Source organism: Diplotaxodon limnothrissa, linkage group LG13, assembly GCF_057381915.1.
Source record: "Diplotaxodon limnothrissa isolate DT_005_m linkage group LG13, D_limnothrissa_male_GT1.1, whole genome shotgun sequence".
Taxonomy (NCBI): domain Eukaryota; kingdom Metazoa; phylum Chordata; class Actinopteri; order Cichliformes; family Cichlidae; genus Diplotaxodon; species Diplotaxodon limnothrissa.
Genome location: NC_140608.1, coordinates 22,383,973 through 22,406,436, shown reverse-complemented (window position 1 = coordinate 22,406,436; position 22,464 = coordinate 22,383,973). Strand labels below are relative to the sequence as shown.

The 22,464-nt window shown below is 42.8% G+C and overlaps 2 protein-coding genes and 2 non-coding genes across 4 annotated transcripts; all 4 read right to left on the bottom strand.

Moving 5' to 3' along the window:
- Nucleotides 1-927: 927 nt before the first annotated feature.
- polr1b (RNA polymerase I subunit B) lies at nt 928-9,206 on the bottom strand. Its single transcript, XM_085369534.1, has 15 exons — nt 8,987-9,206; nt 8,450-8,617; nt 8,221-8,367; nt 8,006-8,138; nt 7,791-7,927; nt 7,477-7,700; nt 7,211-7,382; nt 5,769-5,940; nt 5,398-5,679; nt 4,914-5,047; nt 3,226-3,396; nt 2,987-3,143; nt 2,706-2,902; nt 2,381-2,631; nt 928-2,278 (listed from the first exon to the last, which is right to left on the bottom strand). The coding sequence occupies exons 1-15, from the start codon at nt 9,161-9,163 to the stop codon at nt 1,396-1,398; spliced, it is 3,405 nt and encodes a 1,134-aa protein (XP_085225660.1). The 5' UTR covers nt 9,164-9,206; the 3' UTR covers nt 928-1,395.
- A 315-nt stretch (nt 9,207-9,521) lies between these two features.
- Nucleotides 9,522-9,820, bottom strand: LOC146620299 (signal recognition particle RNA). Its single transcript, XR_014906764.1, has one exon.
- A 2,231-nt stretch (nt 9,821-12,051) lies between these two features.
- Nucleotides 12,052-12,350, bottom strand: LOC146620298 (signal recognition particle RNA). The gene has a single exon (XR_014906679.1).
- A 6,459-nt stretch (nt 12,351-18,809) lies between these two features.
- Nucleotides 18,810-22,438, bottom strand: ttl (tubulin tyrosine ligase). Its single transcript, XM_085369532.1, has 7 exons — nt 22,134-22,438; nt 21,855-21,933; nt 21,525-21,757; nt 21,233-21,368; nt 20,855-21,124; nt 19,297-19,440; nt 18,810-19,161 (listed from the first exon to the last, which is right to left on the bottom strand). The coding sequence occupies exons 1-7, from the start codon at nt 22,300-22,302 to the stop codon at nt 18,960-18,962; spliced, it is 1,233 nt and encodes a 410-aa protein (XP_085225658.1). The 5' UTR covers nt 22,303-22,438; the 3' UTR covers nt 18,810-18,959.
- Nucleotides 22,439-22,464: the final 26 nt, after the last annotated feature.

Here is a 22,464-nt window from a genome sequence, read left to right as displayed (position 1 = left end):
AGCTGAGCAGCCAAAGCCTGCTCTTTAGTAGGTAACAAAGGCAGTAATGAGCAGTCAGCATTGTATCCTCCATTTCTACAGTAGAATCACAGTGCTGACCCATTCAAAGTCTTTTTGTTTAAACTTTGCTCTGCAGTCACACTTAAAACTAAAATAAGAGAATATTTATGTCCTCAATAGGCTGGGATTTGTGGGAGTGCAGCCTAAGGCTTGATTTAGACTTCTGCTTTGTAGAGCCTACGACATAAACTACGCAAGCGGCTGTCTTCATTGCTAGCGTTTATACTTGTGCCGGCGCAGTATGTGTTAATTACCATGTGGTTATGTTTTACATGCTGTATCAGTCAAGACACTGGGCCTTCTTTTCCTCCTGCATCCAGGTCTTCATTGTGGTGATTCCAATAGTTTGAGTAATCTCCCTCCAGGAATTTCCTGACATTTGCTAGTCCTTATATTGACGCTATTATTATTTATCCATAATACTGAGACGATTATTCTCTTACTAATAAATCCAAAAACCTCAACAAAGCAGTAGCTGGAAATGCACAAGAGGAAATGACGTACTGAACTGGTCGACAGTGTTTGTCGACTACTTTGAGCCAACGTGTATTTACAGGTTACACCAGTGGTCACAGCATTCTCACTGAAGCATAAATCCCGGTAAGGTTTATATAAGAGGCTGCTAATGTATTTAATATCATGAGTGGTATAACAAATTACTTCCTCCAGTGAGTAATGTAACGCATTAATTAAAAAAAAAAAAAGTAATGATCCCAGCACTGTAGGCAACTCACCTTTCACCCAGAGCTGCTCACCCCTCCCTCTTTTCCATTGTTGTGATGAAATAGTTTTAGACAGTTTTAATTTATTCTTATTTAATCAAGCTTGAAACAGTTTTGTTTGAAGAAAATACGATTTTGTGGGAAACGGGCTCAGTGCCTTTACTTCATCCTGATCACTTTTACACTAATTTACTGTTAGTAGCACCTCAGTAAAGTATTAAGCACACACTTTCCCCAAGGGGACATTTTCAGGACACTTTATATTTCCAGTGCATTTTGTGGTCATGTGTGAAATTTTAGTCCAATGTGGCACTTTTAATATTTCATAATTTCTCTTAATGGATCTGAGTAGTCTTGACTTCTACTGTAGCAATGACAAATTAACCTGATACTGAACATTTTTATTCATCGCAGAAGATTGTCAACCCGTGCATCCCATCATACACTGATACTTGGTCATGTTTTTGGGCTAATAAAACTTTTCATGGACATCATGTTATGCGTTTATCGTCTTCTGTTGGCACGCATGATTTGAGCAGCTTTATTGAGACCCGTCTGAACAAAGTGTGCAGGGTTGGCGCTTTAAGGCATGAATCTTTACATCCTATAAAATTCACTTGACTTCTAATTTGACTTTGATGTTCATTGCAGCAAGCTCAGCTACAAAGTAGCGGAAGACATAAGGAACAGACACCGAGTCAACAGAGTCACTTTTGCCACACAGGGTGCAGACAGTCTTACGGTGGCGCATGGATGACCAGTAGGGCGGCGGTTTCTCCAACAAAGGGGAGAGAAGGCTGCCACAGTCAACGCACACCTGAGCCACTGAGCGGTCTGAGCAGTTGAAGAGGCGATCGTGAAGTAAGAATGAAGAGCCGTGAGCCAGCAGGGCGTCTCGCTCCATCTCCCCGAAACGGATGCCTCCCTGCACGTTCCTTCCTCCTACGGGCTGGTTGGTCACTTTGTCTCGTGCTCCTGTCGTCCTAACTTGGAACTTGTCGGAGACCATGTGACGTAGCCGCTGGTAGTAGACCACGCCGATGAAGATGTCTGCCTCTAGCTCCTGACCGCTCAGTCCGCTGTACAGCCGCTCCGTACCGTAGTAGTTGTAGCCGCCCGCCCGAAGCAGCTCGCCAAAGTAATCGAGCGCCGAGTTCTCCTCGGAAAAGGTGAAGGGTGTGGCGTCGTGGCCGAGGCCGTGCAGGGCGCCCGACTTGCCGGCCATGCTCTCGATGAGCATCCCAATTGTCATACGGGAGGGGAAGCCGTGGGGGTTGAACAGGATATCCGGAGTCATGCCGCTCTCGGTGAAGGGCATGTCCTCCGTCGGCCACAGGCGGCTCAGGATGCCCTTCTGTCCGTGGCGGCTGGCAAACTTGTCACCGATGGTGGGATTTCGGGGCATTCGTACAGTGATGCACACGCGCTTGAAGCGGCCTGAGCCGCCGTCATTACTGCAGACCTTTATGTTGTCAACAATACAGGCCTCCTGACTCCTGCAAACAGAGAAGAGAAACCATAAAATGTGAATAACAGAGGTATTTTACAACTGAGCTGATGAAAAATGATCACACTGCTACAAAAATGTTATCGCGTACTTGTAGTAGGAGATAAAGGTCTGCCCAGTATTGAGGTTGATGTAGCTGTAGAAAGGGTCTCCATACTGAAGCACCGATCCGATGAAGGGCAGTCCATCAGCGTCTAGTTTTTCTTTCACTTTGGGGTCGCCTGGCTTGGTTCCAAACACCACGCCGTCTTCTCCCTTCACCTTCTCTGCCAGGTCCACCAGCTCCGTCTTGTAGATACTTCCATGGGCAAAGCCTCTCTCCCATGACGACTTGTTCACAATCTGATGAAAACAACATGTGTCAAGAGTTCAACCCTATCCCGATTAAAAATAGAGAACAGTTTCATTTAACTCACCATGGCATCTTCCATGTCGTAGCCTGTGTAGGATATGACGGCCACGATGGCGTTGGTGCCGCTGGGGTAGTTGTCGAGGCCGTAGTGGTCGTACATATAAGGCCTGACTAGTGGGCTCTGTGGGGTCTGGAGCCGGTACAGCTTGTTATCAGAGCGATCCATGAAAGAGTGTAGCGGGAAGCCCATAGTCTGCTTACCTGAAATAAGGGGAATGAGCACAGTGGTTCATGGAAAATGTAGGTTTGCTCAAAACTGTCAAAGAAAAGATTCAAATAACCTACCCATCTGACACTGGTACATGTTCCTGGGACTCTGGTTGTGGTCAGAGTATGGGATGAAGTTTGCCACCACACTGAGCATACTGTGAGGGAAGAGCTCCTGGTGTGTGGTTACTCTTGGTTCAATCTCATTCTCCAAGATTCCGACATTGATGTAAAGCTGCAGGCAAAGGAGAAAAGGTGCTCGGACTGAAACGGTGCTCTTACAGCTACAAAAAAACCCTCCACTTTTAACACATTACCTGTTCAAAGGTGCCAATCAACTCTTGCTTGCCAAAAGCCAAGTTCTGTACAGGCCGCACCATGCGACAAGGTGTTGTGAAGAGGAACAGGCCTGGATATAAGCTGGCCTTGCCTGTTTTGGGAACCAGGACAATCTCTGTCCAGGGAGGAATCTTCTTCTCTCTTAACACCTGGAGGTATAAGTTTTAAAGATCAGTTTTCTGCACAGTATACACAGGTGACACCAAGCAGGAGTTAGTATACCGTGAACCTGCAACTAGGGCTGCCACGATTAGTCGACTAGTCACGATTATGTCGACTATTAAAATCGTCGACGACTAATTTAATAGTCGACGCATCGTTTGAAGCTTTGTAAGATCACAAAGGACGCAGGAATGAGTAGTAGGATTTAAGGGTGTAATAACGGACTGAAACAGAAGATGGCAGCACTGCATGTACAAGGATGCCAGCTGCCGTTAAACCCCGAAGAAGAAGAAGCTGTGTCCCAGAATTCATAGCGCAGCTGTCAACAATGGCGGCAGCTAGTTAGTTTTAACTTTACTCTTATTATTCTTTCTGGGTCACAAAATAAACGTTTAACATATTTTCAGGCGAGAATGTAGCTGTGTAAACCTCAAATATCTGCTCAGTTTATCAAGACACCACATATTTTCAAAAGCTCTCCGACGTTTTCGGAGACGTCTGTTACCCACTAGCTCGTTAGCTAGGCGGGGGCAAGGCTAACTAGAGCCGTGAGAACACCGGACTCCCGGCAAATCGTTTTCAAACCCACCACTGTCTTTCGCTACTCAGGTTAAACATAATATATAAGTCACTTAGATAACTTAAAATGTTATTGTTTGGCTTTCTTTAGTATTTTATTTGTTCCTGAGTAAATCGGTTTGGCTAAGATTAAAGTTATAGTTTTTGCACAGCTAAATAAACTTCAAGCAGACAGCTGATCATCAGAAGTGTGAGACGCTGGATAATATACTCCGGTGTCCTGTTATATTTTAGAAAGCAAGGAGTTTATTAAACTTCACCGAAACAATCTGCAAATTTCATTAAAAATTAATAAACTACCATCTTGTCTTTATTTTTAGTTAGCACAAACACTTAAAGCTGTAAGCTAATGATAGTTATATAAGACCAGATGCTGCTGGTGCAATAAGCTGTACGTCCAATGGATGATGATCTGATTAGTCGACTAATCGCAAAAATAATCGGTGACTAGTCGACTATCAAAATAATCGTTTGTGGCAGCCCTACCTGCAACAGACAGTGCACAAGTGAAGTGAAGAAGAGAGTGTAGGCAGGGTAGAGTGGATGGAGACCAGTGTCAGAGGTGATAGCAACAAGAGCAAAAGGGATTTAAGTAGGTAGCAAGACCTGCTCTGATGAACTGACAAAAAGAGGTGGAGCTTATGTTATCATAGCTTTTCATTGGGAGAGACCAGGATGGAGGCAATAAGAAATTAATATAAACGAAGAGAGGCAAAGCTGAGATGGTTTGGATGTGCAGAGGAGGGACAGTGGATATACCGGACAAAGGATGTTGAAGATAAAGCTGCCAGGCAGGAGAAAAAGAGCAAGAAAAGATTCATGGATGGACATGCAGAGGGCCGATGTGACAGGGGAGGATGCTAGGGATGGAGGCAGATGATCCACTGTGGTGCAGCTAAAGGGAGCAGCTAACAGAAGACAATACCTTGAACCTGCGCAGTGATTCAACCACAACTGGAGCCAAGTCAGCCTCCACCCAGCCAACAACAGCACCGTCCAGGACCACAGGGTAGCAGTCTGCAAAGGCCCGACCAGGAGTTCCATCCACTGGAGTGACACCTAAACGAGCAGATACAGCAAACGCATTTCAACCCAGTGCCACGTGCAGAGACTTTACCTGGCCAGGCCTACGAAGTATATCAATGACTGCCTGAGTTAATCTTTTATTTCAGCATTACTTTAATGACGTTTCCCCACAGGCAGGTCACTGTTATTGGAATACCTTACAAAAAGTATTATTTAACAATTGATTCATGAAAGTATTGCTATGTCTCTCATTTGCAAGCACACGCGCCGACCTCTCCTCCCTAATTGTCACAAATCTATAGAGTCTAGTTCTGTGGTAGACAATGGACTAGCTTTTGGTCCTGGGTAAGATTGTACAACAACTGCCTGAAGTCAGTCCTCACCAAGCGAACAGAGCAGAGCAGGCAGTGACGTGGTGGACAAGGTCAATGCCACAATTTCACAGCTGGCTGTCATGTGGTTCATGAGTCCGCAAGGCTCGCCGTCTGGAGTGTGGACAGGACACAGGAAGCCCCAGGACTCGGGCAGCAGCTTACGCACAGAGGTGGTCCTCATCTTAGCGAACGCTGCTCCTCTGTGCACGCAGCGGAAGTGAGACAGGTAGCGAATGAAGTTGAGCTTGTCAGCTACAACGCACAGCCCGGTGTTCTGCAGCATGCCCAGACCTGTGGGAGGAGGGAGCACATTTTTAGATGAATGAATGAATGTTTTAGTGAATTTTCAAAGCTGGCCATGTATTAGTCTTGGACAGGACCTGTCTTAGACTGGAGGTTTCCAGTGGCCAGCAGATATTCAAATGGTCTGGTCAAGTCAGTTCCCATGTTGAGCATCTTTATCATCATTTCAGAGCTCCATCCTCCGGTCACTTTGCTGCCTCTCTTGTCAAAGGACAGCTTCACAGACACCAGCCATGCAGTCAGTCTCTCCTGCGAAAACGTTTGAGTGGTTAAATCACACAACTGAAGGCTTAAGTGGAAGAAGACACTTTGTGTGAGCACTGTGGAAAGTGTTGGGAAGGTTACTTTTAAAATGTATTCCACTACAGATTACAGAATACATGCCCCAAAATGTATTTTGTAAGGTATTCCGTTACGTTACTCAATGACAGTAACGTATTCCAAATACTTTGGATTAGTTAATATATTATCATGCTTTTTACAACTACATGAATGTACTACTGCTGTGTGATTTATTACTATTACTGAAGGCTACTCGCCATAATGGCTTTCCACCGGCGTGGAAATACCAAAAGAGAGCACAGTCTAACATATGAATCAGGAAAAGACCGCCGTGTAATCCATTTATTTCAACAAAGTAACTGTATTCTGAATACCACCTTTTTAAACGGTAACTGTAATAGAATACAGTTATTTTAAATACATAATGCCGGTACAGTGGTCCCTCGTTTACTGCGGGAGTTATGTCCCAAAAATAACCCGCGATAGGTGAAATCCGCAAAGTAGCCAACTTTATTTTTTACAATTACTATAGATGTTTTAAGGCTGTAAAACCCCTTACTACACACTTTATACACTTTTCGCAGACAGGCACAACACTTTTCTCTCTTAAACGCTCTCAAAGTTCAAACCTTCGTAGAAAAATAAGTCCAGTATTACAAAATGAAGGCAAAGGCACCCGTGGTTGCCTTTGACGGTGCAAAACGTCTCGTCGACATTGTGTTTGTTGGGGAGAAAAGTTACAAACATACAGTACAGCACACTGCTAGCGATCGAAGATTTACGTAAATTTAACAAGCTGAACGCATTCTGTACTGTAAAGGAGACACAGCACGAGATTGACTGACAATGGTCTACAGCCAATCAGGATGCAGAACACAATGTGCTGGAAAAACAAAACAAAAAAAACATGAAAAATTGCACCAAAAAAATCCGCGAAACAGCGAGGACGTGAAAGGTTACAGTGAGGGACCACTGTACATGTATTCCATTACTACCCAACACTGACTGTGGATATGGAGCAGTCAGGTAAAAAGACAAGAAGTAGTCCACAGAAAAGAAACATGAATGTAGTGAAGGAGGACATGCAGAGGGCTGCTGTGAAAGATGTTAGCAATCGGGTGAGATGGAGGCAAATGATCTGCCTAAGAGGAGCAGCTGAAATGCTACTACAGTCCTGCTCAGCAAAGGAGAAAGGACAAAGACAAAAAAAACTAAGAAAAATATTGAAGATTCTTGCCTTCAGAAACATGAGGTAGAGCTGACCAGGAGTGAGCACTTCCTGGCACACGATACTGTCGGGGTTTTCTTCCATGCACTCCTGCTTGGCAAAAGTGAAGAGCTTCCTCGTCATCAGACAGAGCAAGTAGAACTTCTCCACGTCTGACTTCAGGTGGATGCAGATACACTCACTGATCAAAACAGAGTAAGCCCCTTTTTTTAAATAAACATACCACCAAACATAAAGCAGAACGGGTGTCAACCGTATCCATCCCCAGAACTTACTTTAACAGGAAGTTGGCACACTGTTCATTTGTGTACCACTCAGGGAGGTTCATCTTAACCCTGAAGCGCTCTCCGAGGTAATTGAGCACCTTGCTGCGGGTGGTGCAGTTCTCCTCCATGACGATGCGCAGCATCTCGGACACACAGGTCTTGTAGAAAGAATTGTCCTCGCGGCCTTTGATCAGCTCCTGGTAGATCTGGAAGTCTGTGAAGTCCACCAGAGCCTGAGGAACATGAGAGCAAATGAGCACACAATGAGCCTAAAGGATTTTTATCATTAACTGTTCTGTAATGAAAGCTGCAGGCTTGCTCACCTTTAATGCAAAGCCTAGTGGGAGGAAGAAGAGCTCTTTCTGGTAGATGAAGTTCAGCATCACAGTTCCATTTTCCAGATAATGCAGGTTCATGTTGATGGCTGTGTGCTCCTCCCTCACGCAACGCATAGAAATACCTGAGTGAAGAAAAAGCCGGTGAAAACATGCAGGCGTGGACTCATTGCTGCACTGTTTTCTTTAGAAGTAATACTTACCGTACTGAGTGTAACCCTGACCCCTGTTCTTCCACTTGGGTCTTGACATGGCGATAGGATAGTTCCTCCTTGGCATTATCAGCATGCGGATAACCTTCTCAATTCCATTCACAATGAAATAACCTCCCATTTCCTGTCAAAGTTGATGCTGGTATTATAGGACAATATTTAAACCCATCCTGGCTCAGTTTAAAAGTACAGTTGCCATATCCTACCTCGGCTTCTTCGTGATGCTCTACAAGCTCTTTGGGGGACATGCCATGCAGGTTACACAGCTTGGACTTCACCATGATGGGCACATGACCCAGAGACTGCTTGATGATGCCTTTGGGAACTCCATTGATCGACCAGCTGACGTCTGCCTGAAATGAGTCAACACTCACCCAGTCAACATGGATTATTTTAAAACGTTGCTGTGGGAATATAAACACGACTCAGGCTTACCACTATTTTCCCTTTGTACGAGCATCTTCTTCCCCGGCACTCTGCTGGGAACACCTTCATTTCCTTGCAGATGTTCCCTTTGGCAACCACTGGGTTTTGGATGGCAGCTTCAACGAAACCAAGGCTGATCCGTTCATTTTTGAACATGAACTCTAAGGGGGGGATGGACTGGGAAAGGTGACGGAAAAGTGAGAAACGTAAGAAAGGCAAAGATTATGGGAAGCATCTGCAAGAGGGATGTTCACAGCAGGTTGAGCAGCTTTCAGAGAAAATACTGCTGGAAATGATACCAGCAGCTAGTCGACCAGCAGGAAACCAAATTCTTCACTCACTCATTTCATCGTTGTTATGGTGGCTTTCACTGGCCTACAGTAACTCACTGCATATCACTGCACTGCGTGCTCAAGACAAGCTTACACAACTCCGAGTCACACAGTGTACGCTATTAATCGTAGTTTTAACTAGTTGGGGTTAATCGCTGGTCTTAATGAAGTGATTCATCACATTGTTGAGAACTTTGAAGAAACATTTGCTGACCTGCACAACGCGGTTGAGTCCGTCTGTGACTGCCTGGTCAAACGACTCGATGTGAGCTTTGGTCAGATCCTGAATGGCAGCATGCTGGGTGTCCTTCATGTGGCCAAAGCTTCCATCTGTCAGATTTTTCAGACTCGGACCTTTGGGAAGATCACTCCACTTACTTGAAAAATCCATGCTTGCGCTTGTTTACCACATGTGCATGGTTGACACAGGAAGCACATGCCCTACACAGGAAGAGAAGCGTTTTCTTCTTCGCTTAAGTTTTTTGGGTGTAACTAGACTCGCACACTGCTAGCTTAGCGCCATCTTGTGGGCGTAGTTATGCATAAAATTTCGTTTAGCTAAAATGACGCGAGTGGTGGTCATTGCGCCGCTCCTCCAGTTGGAGGCGCTGTGCAACCGACAAACAGCGGTGGTTTTCAATGGAAAAAGAGGAGAGAGAAACTGCGTTGACGCTTTTATAAACTGTAAAAACATGATATTTAAGTGTGTGTGCTGTGTGTATATTTCTGTGGAGAGGGGAAAGAGTATAAAAAGACTGGGTCCCGCTGTATTACTCAGGCTGCACTACAGCGTCTATTCACAGGCGCGATCCCACTACTGAGCGGCACGGGGGCTTTGACCTGCTCCGTTTCCGACCTGGGCCGGTGCACCCCTCCTTAGGCGACCTGGTGGTCCCGAGCTCCCCCAGGAGCACCATATCGATACCGAACTTAGTGCGGACACCCGATCGGCATAGTCCGCTGCAGCTCAGAGCTCCTGAGCTCAAACGATCCGCCAGCCTCAGCCTCCCGGTAGCTTGGATTACAGGCGCGCGCCACCGCACCCGGCGAGAAGTGCTCTCGTTCATGCAGGCTTTAAGGTGCCTACACGTGACGTCATCCGAGAGGGAGGCTCTGCCCTCGCGGCACCTGCTCATTTAAAATAACATTATTATTATTATTCCAGAAATAAATAAAAAAAAGCTAAAGGTAAAGATTAAATCTTAATGTTTCACATTACATAGTCAATTTAATTTCATTATATAGCGCCACACTGTAACAACCCAACACTGTCTCAAGGCGCTTCATATTGTAAGGTAAAGATGCTACAATAATAGAAGATTACAAGAAAATGGCATATTGTAATGTAATAAAAGTGCATTGAAAACACGATTCAAAGTCACACCAACTTCAACCATTTTATTTTTCAAGGCTAAATCTTAATAGGACACATCCACAGATCAAACTGAAAAACATTTCTCCTCCAATTCTTTGTCTTCCTGACCTTTGTCAGCTCCAGTTTCTAAAATCATTCAGTACTGGTTATCTTGACACATAATCCACAACTCCACTTATTACACTTTGCTTGCAGCAATCATTTTACACTACAACATTTAGTAAATAAAAACAACAACAGTCTCCTTGAGCTGAGGAGTTGTTAATAAAACTGCTCTGTGCTGAGTCTGCTTAATGACAGGAGGGTTTGTATGAATGCAGAAACTTTCATATAAAACAACTCTATTACCAGTTTGCTTCGGGTACAGGGAGTGGCAGTTTGATTATCCAGTGTCTGTACTGAATGATGCTACTTTAAGTGCTTGATGATTTGGTGGACTGCCTCTATGTGATTAAGAGACTGAAATAATGTTGTGCATGTTTCTCATCTTATCTGCTTGGCAACAAATGATTCCTTAAAACATCTTTAACGACTGAGCCTTTGCCTCAGGTTTGATGACTAAAATGGGTGGATTATATTAAAATCTATGATTATTCACTCCAAAATATTCTTAGACACAATAATAGATCATCCAATTAGGCTGCTTTTCAATGTAACATTGTGATGTTTAATATACTGAATTGAGGTTTGCAAATTTTAAAAGTTTAAATTACACTTTTAAACAGCATATTCCATTAATATTAATTACAAGGCACTGTATGCATGACACTGTGATTTAACAGCTGAGCCCCCCTAAAGGTTTGAACCCAGAGTGGCCCCTGCTTCTGATCTTCATTTCTAGTCATGTAGAGGAATGTGCCATATTCATTCTATTTGGCTAATGTTTCCTCACTTTTAAGAGATTTCTGTTTGATAGCCCATAAAGCCCTGCTACATCTTAAATAGCAGACAAAATTATTGTAATGTAATAAAAGTGGATTGAAAATAAGATTCAAAGTCACACCAAGTTCAACTATTTTACTTTTCAAGGCTAAATCTTTATAGGATACGTCCACACGTCTTTATATAGAGTGCTGAGGATTTTTCCAGTTTTTAAAAAAAAAAATTAGTTCAAAGAGGAACAAACTCCCATTCCATTATTTTGGACAAATGTGGAAAAATCCATCCACATCCATCCATTTCTCTTAGCCAGCTAAAGTTGTAGCCTATCACAGTTGTAGTTTCTCATATTTAATTGCATTACCTATTACTTGCGGTGAGTGCTTACCTATTTGAAGTGCATTTCAAATATTTTTTTCTATGAGCAGAAAAAAACACAACATAAATTCAAGCTGTTGTTCTGTGCTGTTTACAGTCCAGCATTTTGATTTTATTTAGTAAATTAATATCTTTCAAATCTTCAGACATCAGTTTGCCTGCAACAGGCATTACAGGTTCTCTTATACTCCTGATGCACTGTAGCATTAAACTGTAAACCACAGGGAGACTGTGGATATTACAACTGCCAAGCAAAAGATTACACATTGAAGCTCTGGATGACATAATAGCTGAAAGTATTCATGCTTCATTTATTTAAAAAAGAGAAAGTAGAGCTTTGCTTTAGGCTGCTTTTGTTTATTTTTGTGTTCATTGAATACAGTCACCGAAGAAAGAAAAATGGTTATTTGTATAATTTTTACAGTTATTATGAATTATTATTAAAAAATTATTATTAGTGAAGTTGCAATGTGTTGGTAATTTCTTCTTCCTCAAGTTGGAGGCGCTGTGGGACCAACAAACAGCAGTCTTTTTCAATGGAAAGAAAGGAGAGAGAAGCTGTGTTGACGGTGTTATAAGCTGTACAAAACGTGATGTGTGAGTGTGTGTGCTGTGTGTATATTTCTGTGGAGAGGAGAAAGAGTATAAAAAGACTGGGTCCCGCTGTATTACTCAGGCTGCACTACAGCGTCTATTCACAGGCGCGATCCCAATACTGAGCGGCACGGGGGCTTTGACCTGCTCCGTTTCCGACCTGGGCCGGTGCACCCCTCCTTAGGCGACCTGGTGGTCCCGAGCTCCCCCAGGAGCACCATATCGATACCGAACTTAGTGCGGACACCCGATCGGCATAGTCCGCTGCAGCTCAGAGCTCCTGAGCTCAAACGATCCGCCAGCCTCAGCCTCCCGGTAGCTTGGATTACAGGCGCGCGCCACCGCACCCGGCGAGAAGTGCTCTCGTTCATGCAGGCTTTAAGGTGTCTACACGTGACGTCATCCGAGAGGGACGCTCTGCCCTCGCGGCACCTGCTCATTTAAAATAACATTATTATTATTCCAGAAATAAAAAAAAAAAGCTAAAGGTAAAGATTAAATCTTAATGTTTCACATTACATAGTCAATTTAATTTCATTATATAGCGCCACACTGTAACAACCCAACACTGTCTCAAGGCGCTTCATATTGTAAGGTAAAGATGCTACAATAATAGAAGATTACAAGAAAATGGCATATTGTAATGTAATAAAAGTGCATTGAAAACACGATTCAAAGTCACACCAACTTCAACCATTTTATTTTTCAAGGCTAAATCTTAATAGGACACATCCACAGATCAAACTGAAAAACATTTCTCCTCCAATTCTTTGTCTTCCTGACCTTTGTCAGCTCCAGTTTCTAAAATCATTCAGTACTGGTTATCTTGACACATAATCCACAACTCCACTTATTACACTTTGCTTGCAGCAATCATTTTACACTACAACATTTAGTAAATAAAAACAACAACAGTCTCCTTGAGCTGAGGAGTTGTTAATAAAACTGCTCTGTGCTGAGTCTGCTTAATGACAGGAGGGTTTGTATGAATGCAGAAACTTTCATATAAAACAACTCTATTACCAGTTTGCTTCGGGTACAGGGAGTGGCAGTTTGATTATCCAGTGTCTGTACTGAATGATGCTGCTTTAAGTGCTTGATGATTTGGTGGACTGCCTCTATGTGATCACCACGTCTCATCTGCTTTTAAACCCCAAAGCACGCTGGACCCCCGACAGAAGCAGAGTAACATAGTGTACGCTGCTAAGTGCCAGGAGGGTTGTTATGATTCATACATTTGGGAAACCAAACAACCTCTGGCGAAGCGGATGGCAAAACACAGAAGAGCTACCTCTTCAGGCCAGGACTCTGCAGTCTATTTACACCTACAGGCCAGTGGACACTCTTTCAATGATGAGGATGTACACATCCTGGACAGGGAGGAACGCTGGTTTGAGTGCGGAGTCAAGGAGGCCATTTACGTGAAAAGGGAAAGACCATCTCTGAATCGAGGAGGGGGCCTAAGGGTACATCTTTCGCCATCTTACAATGCTGTGATTGCAGCCATTCCCCAACTCTCTGTGAATGGTACTCATGGCCATTGATCAGTGGTCTTTGATCAGTGGGTTTTGGTCATTGGTCATGAGAATTTGCATAATTATGATGAAGGAACTGATCTCTCAGCCCATTGTTCCTTCAGTGGGCTGGTTTCAGTCATTATGCAAATGTACTGTTTATAAGATTGGGGAAACCTGCAGTCAGCTGAGACTGAAGAAGTCACTTGGATGAGTGACGAAACATTTCTCCCACAAAACTCTACGTCCAGATGAACAGAATCAACTTTTGGGGGTTCTTTAATGACTGAGCCTTTGCCTCTGGTTTGATGACCAAAGTCTTCACTTTAAAACAGGTGGATTATATTAAAATCTATGATTATTCACTCCAAATTATTCTTAGACACTATAATAGGTCATCTGACAAATTCAGCTGCTTTTCAATGTAACACTGTGATGTTTATTATACTGAAGATTCACGATTCAGGATTCAAGATTCTTTATTCGTCACATGCATAGTTATACAAGTACAACACGCAGTGAAATGTATCCTGACACGCTCTTCAACTGCAAAAGGGGAGAGAAGAACATTATATGCATAAAGTGAATATATACATGGGGGAACTTTATGAGCATTAAGCATTAAGTACACACGTGACGTCATCTGGAACCAGTTTAGAAAGCCGTTAACAACATTATCTTTCAGCAATAATGACCTGACATTAGTGACAGTAAAAACGCCACAGGTTAACACGTTTAACACTAAATAAAGTGTTTTGTTGTGGAGTTTGTGTTCCCCCTCACAACGTCATTCAGTTACTGAAGAATAAACCTGTAATTATGGAAAGTTTTTTTTTTTTTAGTGGAAACTGCTGAAAAGCAGCTTATGAGTCACATACAGTGCTTCGTGGTCAAAGCTGTCTCTAGTGTTACTGCTGGTTCGGTAAGCAATACCATTTTTTTAATAACGGTAAAAGATCACACACATAAATATGTGATGTTTTAATATTGCTTTTAATAGGGGAATCAATCAGTCATCTGGGAGCCTGTGGCAGAGTGCACATTTGGGGGTTTTTGTGTAATTTTGTTGAGATGACTGTGCAGGAAGAAGACCCAGATGAAACAGGTAGAGATTCAAAACACACGCAATGATGTCATTGTGATTCTGATGTTACTCTTTTCCTTTTACATACACAATCCATACAAGTAATCCTCTCCACACCTCGCTCTGACGACATTACTTATGTGACAAGTCTTTTTTGTATATCTGATACAGGGAGTGACTTCATTGCCTTCCCATGTAATAAACTTTGATATACGTACAAGATTTAAAAAAAAAAGAGGGAAAATTCCTTCAGAGAGATCTCAAGTTACAACTTGAGAACATGTGGCAATGCGATGGCCTGCTTGCCTGACTGGCCTGTAAGTTACCTTTCTGTACTGCAGAAACGAAAGAAAAGGCCATCACAACATCTGGAAACTCCCTGGTTTGGTGTCCTTCTTCCTCCTTCAGTTGAAACGTGAATAATAGGCTGACCCATCTGTGAGTCCGAAGCCCACCTATGCATTAAGAACACACCATAAAACGAGTGATTGCAGCTCTGTTTCTAGGTGTCTTCTCCATGCCCGTCTTTGCTGGCTGATGTCTCAGTCATGGGACAATCCAGTCTGTCCCACTCTTTCTGTTTGTTACAAAGCCCCAGCTCTAAACTGGACAAGGACATTGACTTGTTTTTTAAGAGCAGTTAAAGTGCTAGTTTGTGTGAAATTTGGATAATTAAGTGAACTGTTAGCATTTTTCACATTCAACATCCTTGGAAGGAAGCTCGTGGGATGGTGAATGCAGGATCTCAGAAATGTTCACATAAAAGGAATTAATGTGGGCTCCAATTTCACCTCAGCTGGATGTCCAGGAGAAGGTTTGGACCAAGGTTTGTGGTCGAAACAGAGTGTAAATACTGAGGCTGTGATTTCTGTGACTACAGATGTGCAACAGACTAAAGGATGTTTCAGTGGTTTTATGTTAAATCATAAAAATACACAAATATCAACACATACAAGTAAAGGTGTGCAGAGCTCCTCCTTTCTCTCTGATCATGGAGTTGTCTTCAGACCTCAGTCCTAGAGAGAATTTGTGGAGGGAGCTGAAGCTTTGAGTTGCGAAGCAGCAGCCAAGAAACCAAAATGATTCTGAGTTTCTCTGAAGAAGAGTGGCCCAAAATCCCTCCTGATGTGGCCAAACCTGGTGACCAACTACAAGAAATGTCTTACTGCTTGGCGCTGTTGGTAGTTGCCAACAAAGATTTCGCCACCAAGTCATGTTCTGTGACATGCAGACCAATTTATAACATTCATGTCATCTCTTTCCTTGGAAGTTTGGTTGATATTCTGTCTCTCTCCATCAAAATGAAACTAGTCTAAAAGATTGCTCACTTCCAAAGAAGCAATCTTGCAAATTCAATCAGGGGATCAAATAATTATTTCCCTCGTGTTTTTTCACATCGTGGATAGTGATTTTTTAGTAAAAGCAACCCCACATAAGTTTGTGTTTGTATGTATGTATTGTATGTTTATATAGCATCTAAGATCACATGACCCTACATATATCTCAGTGGGTTAGAACAAAACAACGGACAGATGATGTAGCTGTGCCACACATCAGTTCTTTCACTGCTATCTTGGCTAAGATTATTAGATAAAATTTTAATAATTTGTTTCATTTCCTGGTTAACTAGTTTAAAAGGAATTTCTTCACGCAAAGCTGGTTGAATGTCCCTGTTTAAGATCATGTGGGTACACCTCCTGGGGGCAAATGAGGTCAACTTATGTCAGAGAGAAGCCAAATTTCAGAAGAAAACCATGAGTAATAAAAGAAGGAAGAAATATAAGATAACTATGTGCGGGTGTGTGGTTCATCTGCATGATAACCTACTCATGTGGACTTTTCCCATGATAAAAGAAGTCACACCTAACAAATGGATTAGACACATTTTCTCTTTTTAACTAATCTGCGAGGCGTTCAAAGACAAATCAAAAAAACATTAGTTAATAACCAGTCTCACAGCAGAGAGGCAAAATTTAGAAACAAAAACTGAACTTTTATTAGTGTCGTATTATTTCACCATCCACCTACCAAAGGTCTGGGTCATTTCTGAACGTTCTGTAGCTCGTCTGCGAGCTGCGTTCACAGACCACTCTGCTTCCCTCATCTTCTTCAGTGTTGCTCAGAAGCCTGAAATGCACATCAGAAATGCAGCCCAACACGTGGATGTGCAGAAATGTTTGCATGACAGAAGCAGTAACATGTTTTATTCTAATAATATTGTCTCTGATAAAGACAAACGTTCATGCAGATTTCCAATAAATCATAACCCAACAACAACAACAACAAAAAACAAGAAAACAAAAAAAACAGCACACATTCCTCTGATCATGATGCTTGCTTTCGAGTCAGGTCTGTGACAATCTGTTCACTACAAAAGGTGTAACACTGAAAATGCAGCAGGATAATCTTTGGTAAAGATGAGAAAGTAGAGATATAAAACACACAAGGAAAACATGAGAAAATGAGTCACATGTACAAAAACACTAAGTAAGAGGAAATGACATCAATGAGGTTTTCTAATGAAAGAGGCAAATTTACCCCGGTACAAAAAAAAAATAAAGGTGCATTTAAACGCCTTTTAAAAAAACAACTACAAAAAAAACAATATACAGTTCCCTCTAAGGAACCCTTCCCTTTGATGGAAATGTCCCTACAGATTTAAAAACAATACTAAGATTTTGTTTTCTCTTCGTATTAACTTCAGTCTCTTACACATCCTTCATTCTCGAGTCTTCTTGTAAACACAGAGTAAAAAAAAAAAAGAAAGAATGAAATGTTTTGATGATTCACCTTAATTATTGGGACACAAAACCTCACATATTTCAACAAAAGGGTGTTTTTGTTTCTTTTCCTTTTTTTAAGGGAATCAAACGAGCCCCTAGAAACACATGAATGTGCAACTGTCAACTATTTCAATCTAATAAAAGACAACAACTGAACAATCTGACAATCATTTCTAACGAGCAGTAACACAAAACAGATTTGACACAAGTCGTCTTGGACGGGAACACCTCTAAAATCTTGTCTACTCACAAAGATTTCGTTCGAATGAAAAGGTCAAATATTTAAAGACCCCACAAAGCGAAACAAGTCCAAGTTATTATGAAATTAACCACTGTATTGGGACTTCCTTAACACCGCTGACTTTTCTTTGGTAATGACGATGTGGTAATGCTCACCACAGTGTGTTTTTCAACACACCGGGAAACAAGCATTTTATCAGCTTTGCTATCTTTTCCAAGTGTCCTTTAATGGGGTCGTTAAACATGTTTAAGAAGCAGTAAGACACTCTGTACAAGCTACTCTACGCTCACTTCACCAGCTCAATAACAAAGACCTACTTTACACTTTACAATAACAGTCTATCAGAGAGAAAACACAGAGTTCTTTACAGCAAACAGAGCTGTGGGTTAGGGCTTGTATGCTACATGCTTTCACACAAATATGCTCTCTTCAGATCACATAAAACAAATTGATTACAGAATAACTGACGAGGATTTTTCCCTTTTCGCCACTGAGAGGTCCCTGTAGCAGACTCGCTCCCGGGTTTACAGCCGAAGCACAGTCTCCCTGCTCACTTATGCCACCCAGCTGCCCTGATGTAGTGTCCACATGGTCAAGTCAGGAGGAATGTTCAGTTTCAAGGCCATCCTTTAGCTCAATCAGACAAGTAGTGTTAGCGTAACACACCAGAGCCTTCATCCTTCAGTCTCTAGAGCTTCTTGATCATGTCTAATATTTTTCAAACAAACTTGTTTGTAAGTCAGTTATAAAAAGTGATTAAAAACAAAAACAGAAAAACAAGAAGTGTCTGATGATTAAACAGCACTCAAACCTCCATAAGCTCACTAAAATGTCAAATGCCTTGTTTTATGCTATTTTCTTGTGGACTTAACATGACTTCAGTGAGCAACAGTGCAAAAGCTTAAAGAACGAGTACAGGTTACTGTAACAGAGCAAGCTAACTGGCAGGTTTTTTTTAAGGGAGAGTGGTTGGAAATGTAAGGCACTACAGTCTCAGTTGGAGCGTCTCTGCGACTTTCACCACTTCGACCAATCTGCTTGGGGATGCCCGTCATCGTTCAGAAACTCTGAGAACATTTACTGACCAGTTCATTGCCATCCTCGCATTCAAAATATGCATAATCAGGAGCGCACGGATCTTTCCTGCAGTTCAGAGAAGTCCCTAAAGAGAAAGTCTCCCTTGGGCCAACGTGTGCAAAAGTACGAAGGAGCGGCTCGGCAGCTTGCTCGCATGTGTAGCATCTCAGGGTGCAGAGAGGCGGCACGTGCGACCAATGAGGATGGGGGAGATGGAAGAAGCTTCTAGCACAGAAGAAAAAGGGAGGGGGCATATTTGTGCTTACAGGCGAGTGAAAGGACCCACGTGGAGAGGTGCTCTCAGTTTGGGAGAGGAACAGGAGTTGGTGGTGAACAGGGAGGAGGAAGATGGGGAGGACGAGTAAGGAGAAGAGGACGCAGATGAGGAGTCGCCGCTGTTTAGGGTGAAGACACTGGAAATGGCCACGTCCACAATGCCTTGACATAACTCTGGATATAGTTTCCTGCATTAGGAAAGGATAAATAATAACAATAATAAAAATAATAATAAACATTTCAAATTTTAAACAGATGTGAAATTTGTTATATTTTAGATGGAAAAACATTGCTAAAGGACACGTAACATGGAAGGTACTGACTGTGCACAGGCTGGAGCGCCGTTGATTTCAATGAGCCACACTTTGAAGTTCTCGTCCACCATGAAATCAAATCCAAAAAGCTGGAAGCTCTGGTAGGACAGGTGCTTGGTGCTGATTGCGGACTCGATGCATGTCAGACAGCTCCTGTGAAACCAGACATCCAAAATCTTCACCGATCATCCTTTTATAACAAAGTCTCTTTGAGTGATGAGAGCAACCAGCATTTGCCAAACATCAGTCACGTTTTCACAACAGTAATGGTTGTATACTGCTGTTATTAACACCAGTATATGAGGTTTAATCGCACACCGACAGTTTTTAGGAGTTGTGATTGGGCGCTATATGGCCTTTCAATAATACAAAGAAAACCCGACCAATCAGATGACCCCCTATGAGCAAGCACGTGGCAAAAGTGGGAAGGAAAAACTCCCTTTTAACAGGAAGAAACCTCCAGCAGAACCAGGCTCGGGGAGGGGCGGCCATCTGCTGCAACCGGTTGGGGGCGAGTGGATGAAGAAAGAACAAAGACATGCTTTGGAAGAGATTCACAAATTAATAATCACCAATAATTATATGCAAAGTGGTGTAAAACCACTCATATATCTGTTAAAAAACAGTTACAAAAAGAGGTTCTGCTAAAAACCACAATCTTCCTTTTCCTGTACAAAACCACAGCATAGGTTTAAAGCTGTGTTTTTATTCACACAGGACGCAAGAAGGGTAACTACAAACAAGCAAGGAGTAGATAAGCGAGAGTGAAAACATGAACCCCTATTATAATGTTGGGAGGATCAGGTCCAGGAATTGTTCAAAGTTCCTATTTTGCATGTTGTAGCACAACAAGCGAAAGTCCACATCAGACATGTTCTCAGCTAGGAATACTCTGTGCAGTTTGGACAAGAGAGCTCTCAGACTGGAGCACTAAAGAGGTAGGACACATGATACCCACCCTCTCTATGAATTCTCTGGACAATTACTCTCACATGGACTCAATCATCATATTACCGAGCTGATAGAGTGTGCTTTAACTTAAATTGCAGCTTGGTCAGGTGATGTTTTGGAAGTTTTATGTGTTAAAGAGGTAAAAACCAGCAGGATTCAGGAGGAAAACGGGAATATGTATGTATGGTCGGAAGGGTAAGATGGCGCTGGCACGGCTGGCAGCCTTAACCCAATTTCCCTCGGGCACCCTCCCCGGGCCTGGCTCCAGGGCGGGGCCCCGGTAACCCTATCCCGGGCAGTGTAAACTGTTCCCTCGATGTTTTCTTCATAAGGGTCTTCTGAATCGCTCTTTGTCTGGTCCCTCACCCAGGACCAATTTGCCATGGGAGACCCTACCAGGGGGCAAAAGCCCCCAGACAACATAGCCCCTGGGATCCCTGGGACACACAAACCCCTTCACCACGATAAGGTAGCGATTCACGGAGAGGCATTATGTCTGATTTCTAATTTTAAAAAAAATAATAATATTTTGCCTTTTAGTGTGGCATAAAAAAAGCTAAGCTCAGCTTTTTATCTAAGAACTAATAATAAAAACAATAGCAAAATAGTTGCCTACTTTATGGTCTGCTTTATCTGAGGTAATATGGTGGTCTCCAGCGTGACGTTGTGAGTGTTCAGCAGGTACAGCCTGAACTCGTCGAAGAACATCTCGTTCCCCTCCTCGTATCGGCCGTAGTTCTGGGAGTGCTCTTTCTGGATGCAGTGGTTAGTCAGGTGGCTGGTCATGTCCTGCAGGTCTGAGCTGTTGTAGGGCTCCGAGGAGGTCCGCAGCACGCCCTCGCGGTATAAGTAGATGTTATACTGATGGTCCACTAGCACCCAGCTCCTAGCAATAGCATAAACATAAAGATAAGCTGTTAAGTTGGGACATAGCAGTGCTTTCTCTGTGGCTTTAAGTTTGGCAAAAAAAAGAAAAAGAAAAAAAAAAACCTGCCTGATGTCAAATTTCCGATGTCCCGGCTCAAGAAGCAGAGGCTTCTCCAAGTACTTCTGAATAACATGAACCTGTCCCTGATTGTCAATATAGTCCAGCAACTCATTAGCATCGTGGGATATCAAAATACCAGCACCTGTAGTAATAGAAAACAAGAAGAAAAACACACACACACACACACATTTACAGATATATATATATATATATATATATATATATATATATATATATATATGAAGCTTCCAACTAGTGTCTTGTTTTTAACCAATTAAATACTAAATATAGATATCACCTTTAGCTCCAGCAGAGGACTTGGCTATCCACACTGTACCCTCTGCTCTTTCTTTCTTAGCGTTATAGGAGGCCAAGAAAACTTCCCGCTCATCTGTCTTCGGATTGCTCTTCAGATGGCTGATGCCATTCATAGCAGGAGCAACAGGTGTGTTGAGGTTAGTGGGATAGATGATGTAGGACTCTGGAAACCAGTTACTGGAGTCAGACAGCTCTGGGCTGGTCTTTATTAGCCTAGTGTTTAAGAAAGGGGTCAGAAGGAAAGTGGTCATGTAATAAACTGCAGTGTCAGTAACATGAATGATGGCAGGAATGACAGATTTGCACACACTTGACCAAGGATGCCTTTCTGCAAAGCTTGTCTGCCCCCCTGTAGTAATTCACCAGCTGCATCAGTCCGGGTTCATGGCCTGTAAGGTCACAGTGAAGATGCTTTACCGTCTGTTCATAAATCCGCATGCACAGTGTACAGAAACTCTCAATAAGAGAGACAATCTTTCCACAGGATGCAGCCCTGCACAGTCACAGCTGCTTTCTCATCCAGAAAGGGTGGACACCAAAAATAGCCCGAAAACAATTCTTAAGAAACAAGAAAGAAAGTCTGACTTACCTAAACGCCCAAAGGGTAATCTGTTCCGCTCACCCAGCATCAAGTTGAATCTGGGATTGTCTCTTTTCAGCCTCTTCCATTGCCCGGTTGAGAGGAGGATTTTGGAAACTTCAGCATAAACAGTACTGTTGTCGTCACGGGAAACAAAGGTGTACATAGGGGCGTTCATAATGCCGCTGCGACAGGGGGTCAGAGGTTTAATCAAAACGGTTTAGTGTGTGAGTAACTTAGCTGTCTGGCTAGTTGTGCGGCTGCCGGGTTGGCACTGCAGCAGACAGAACGGTTGGGGTTATCTCCTCTGTCCGTGCCATGATGATGAGTCAGTCATATC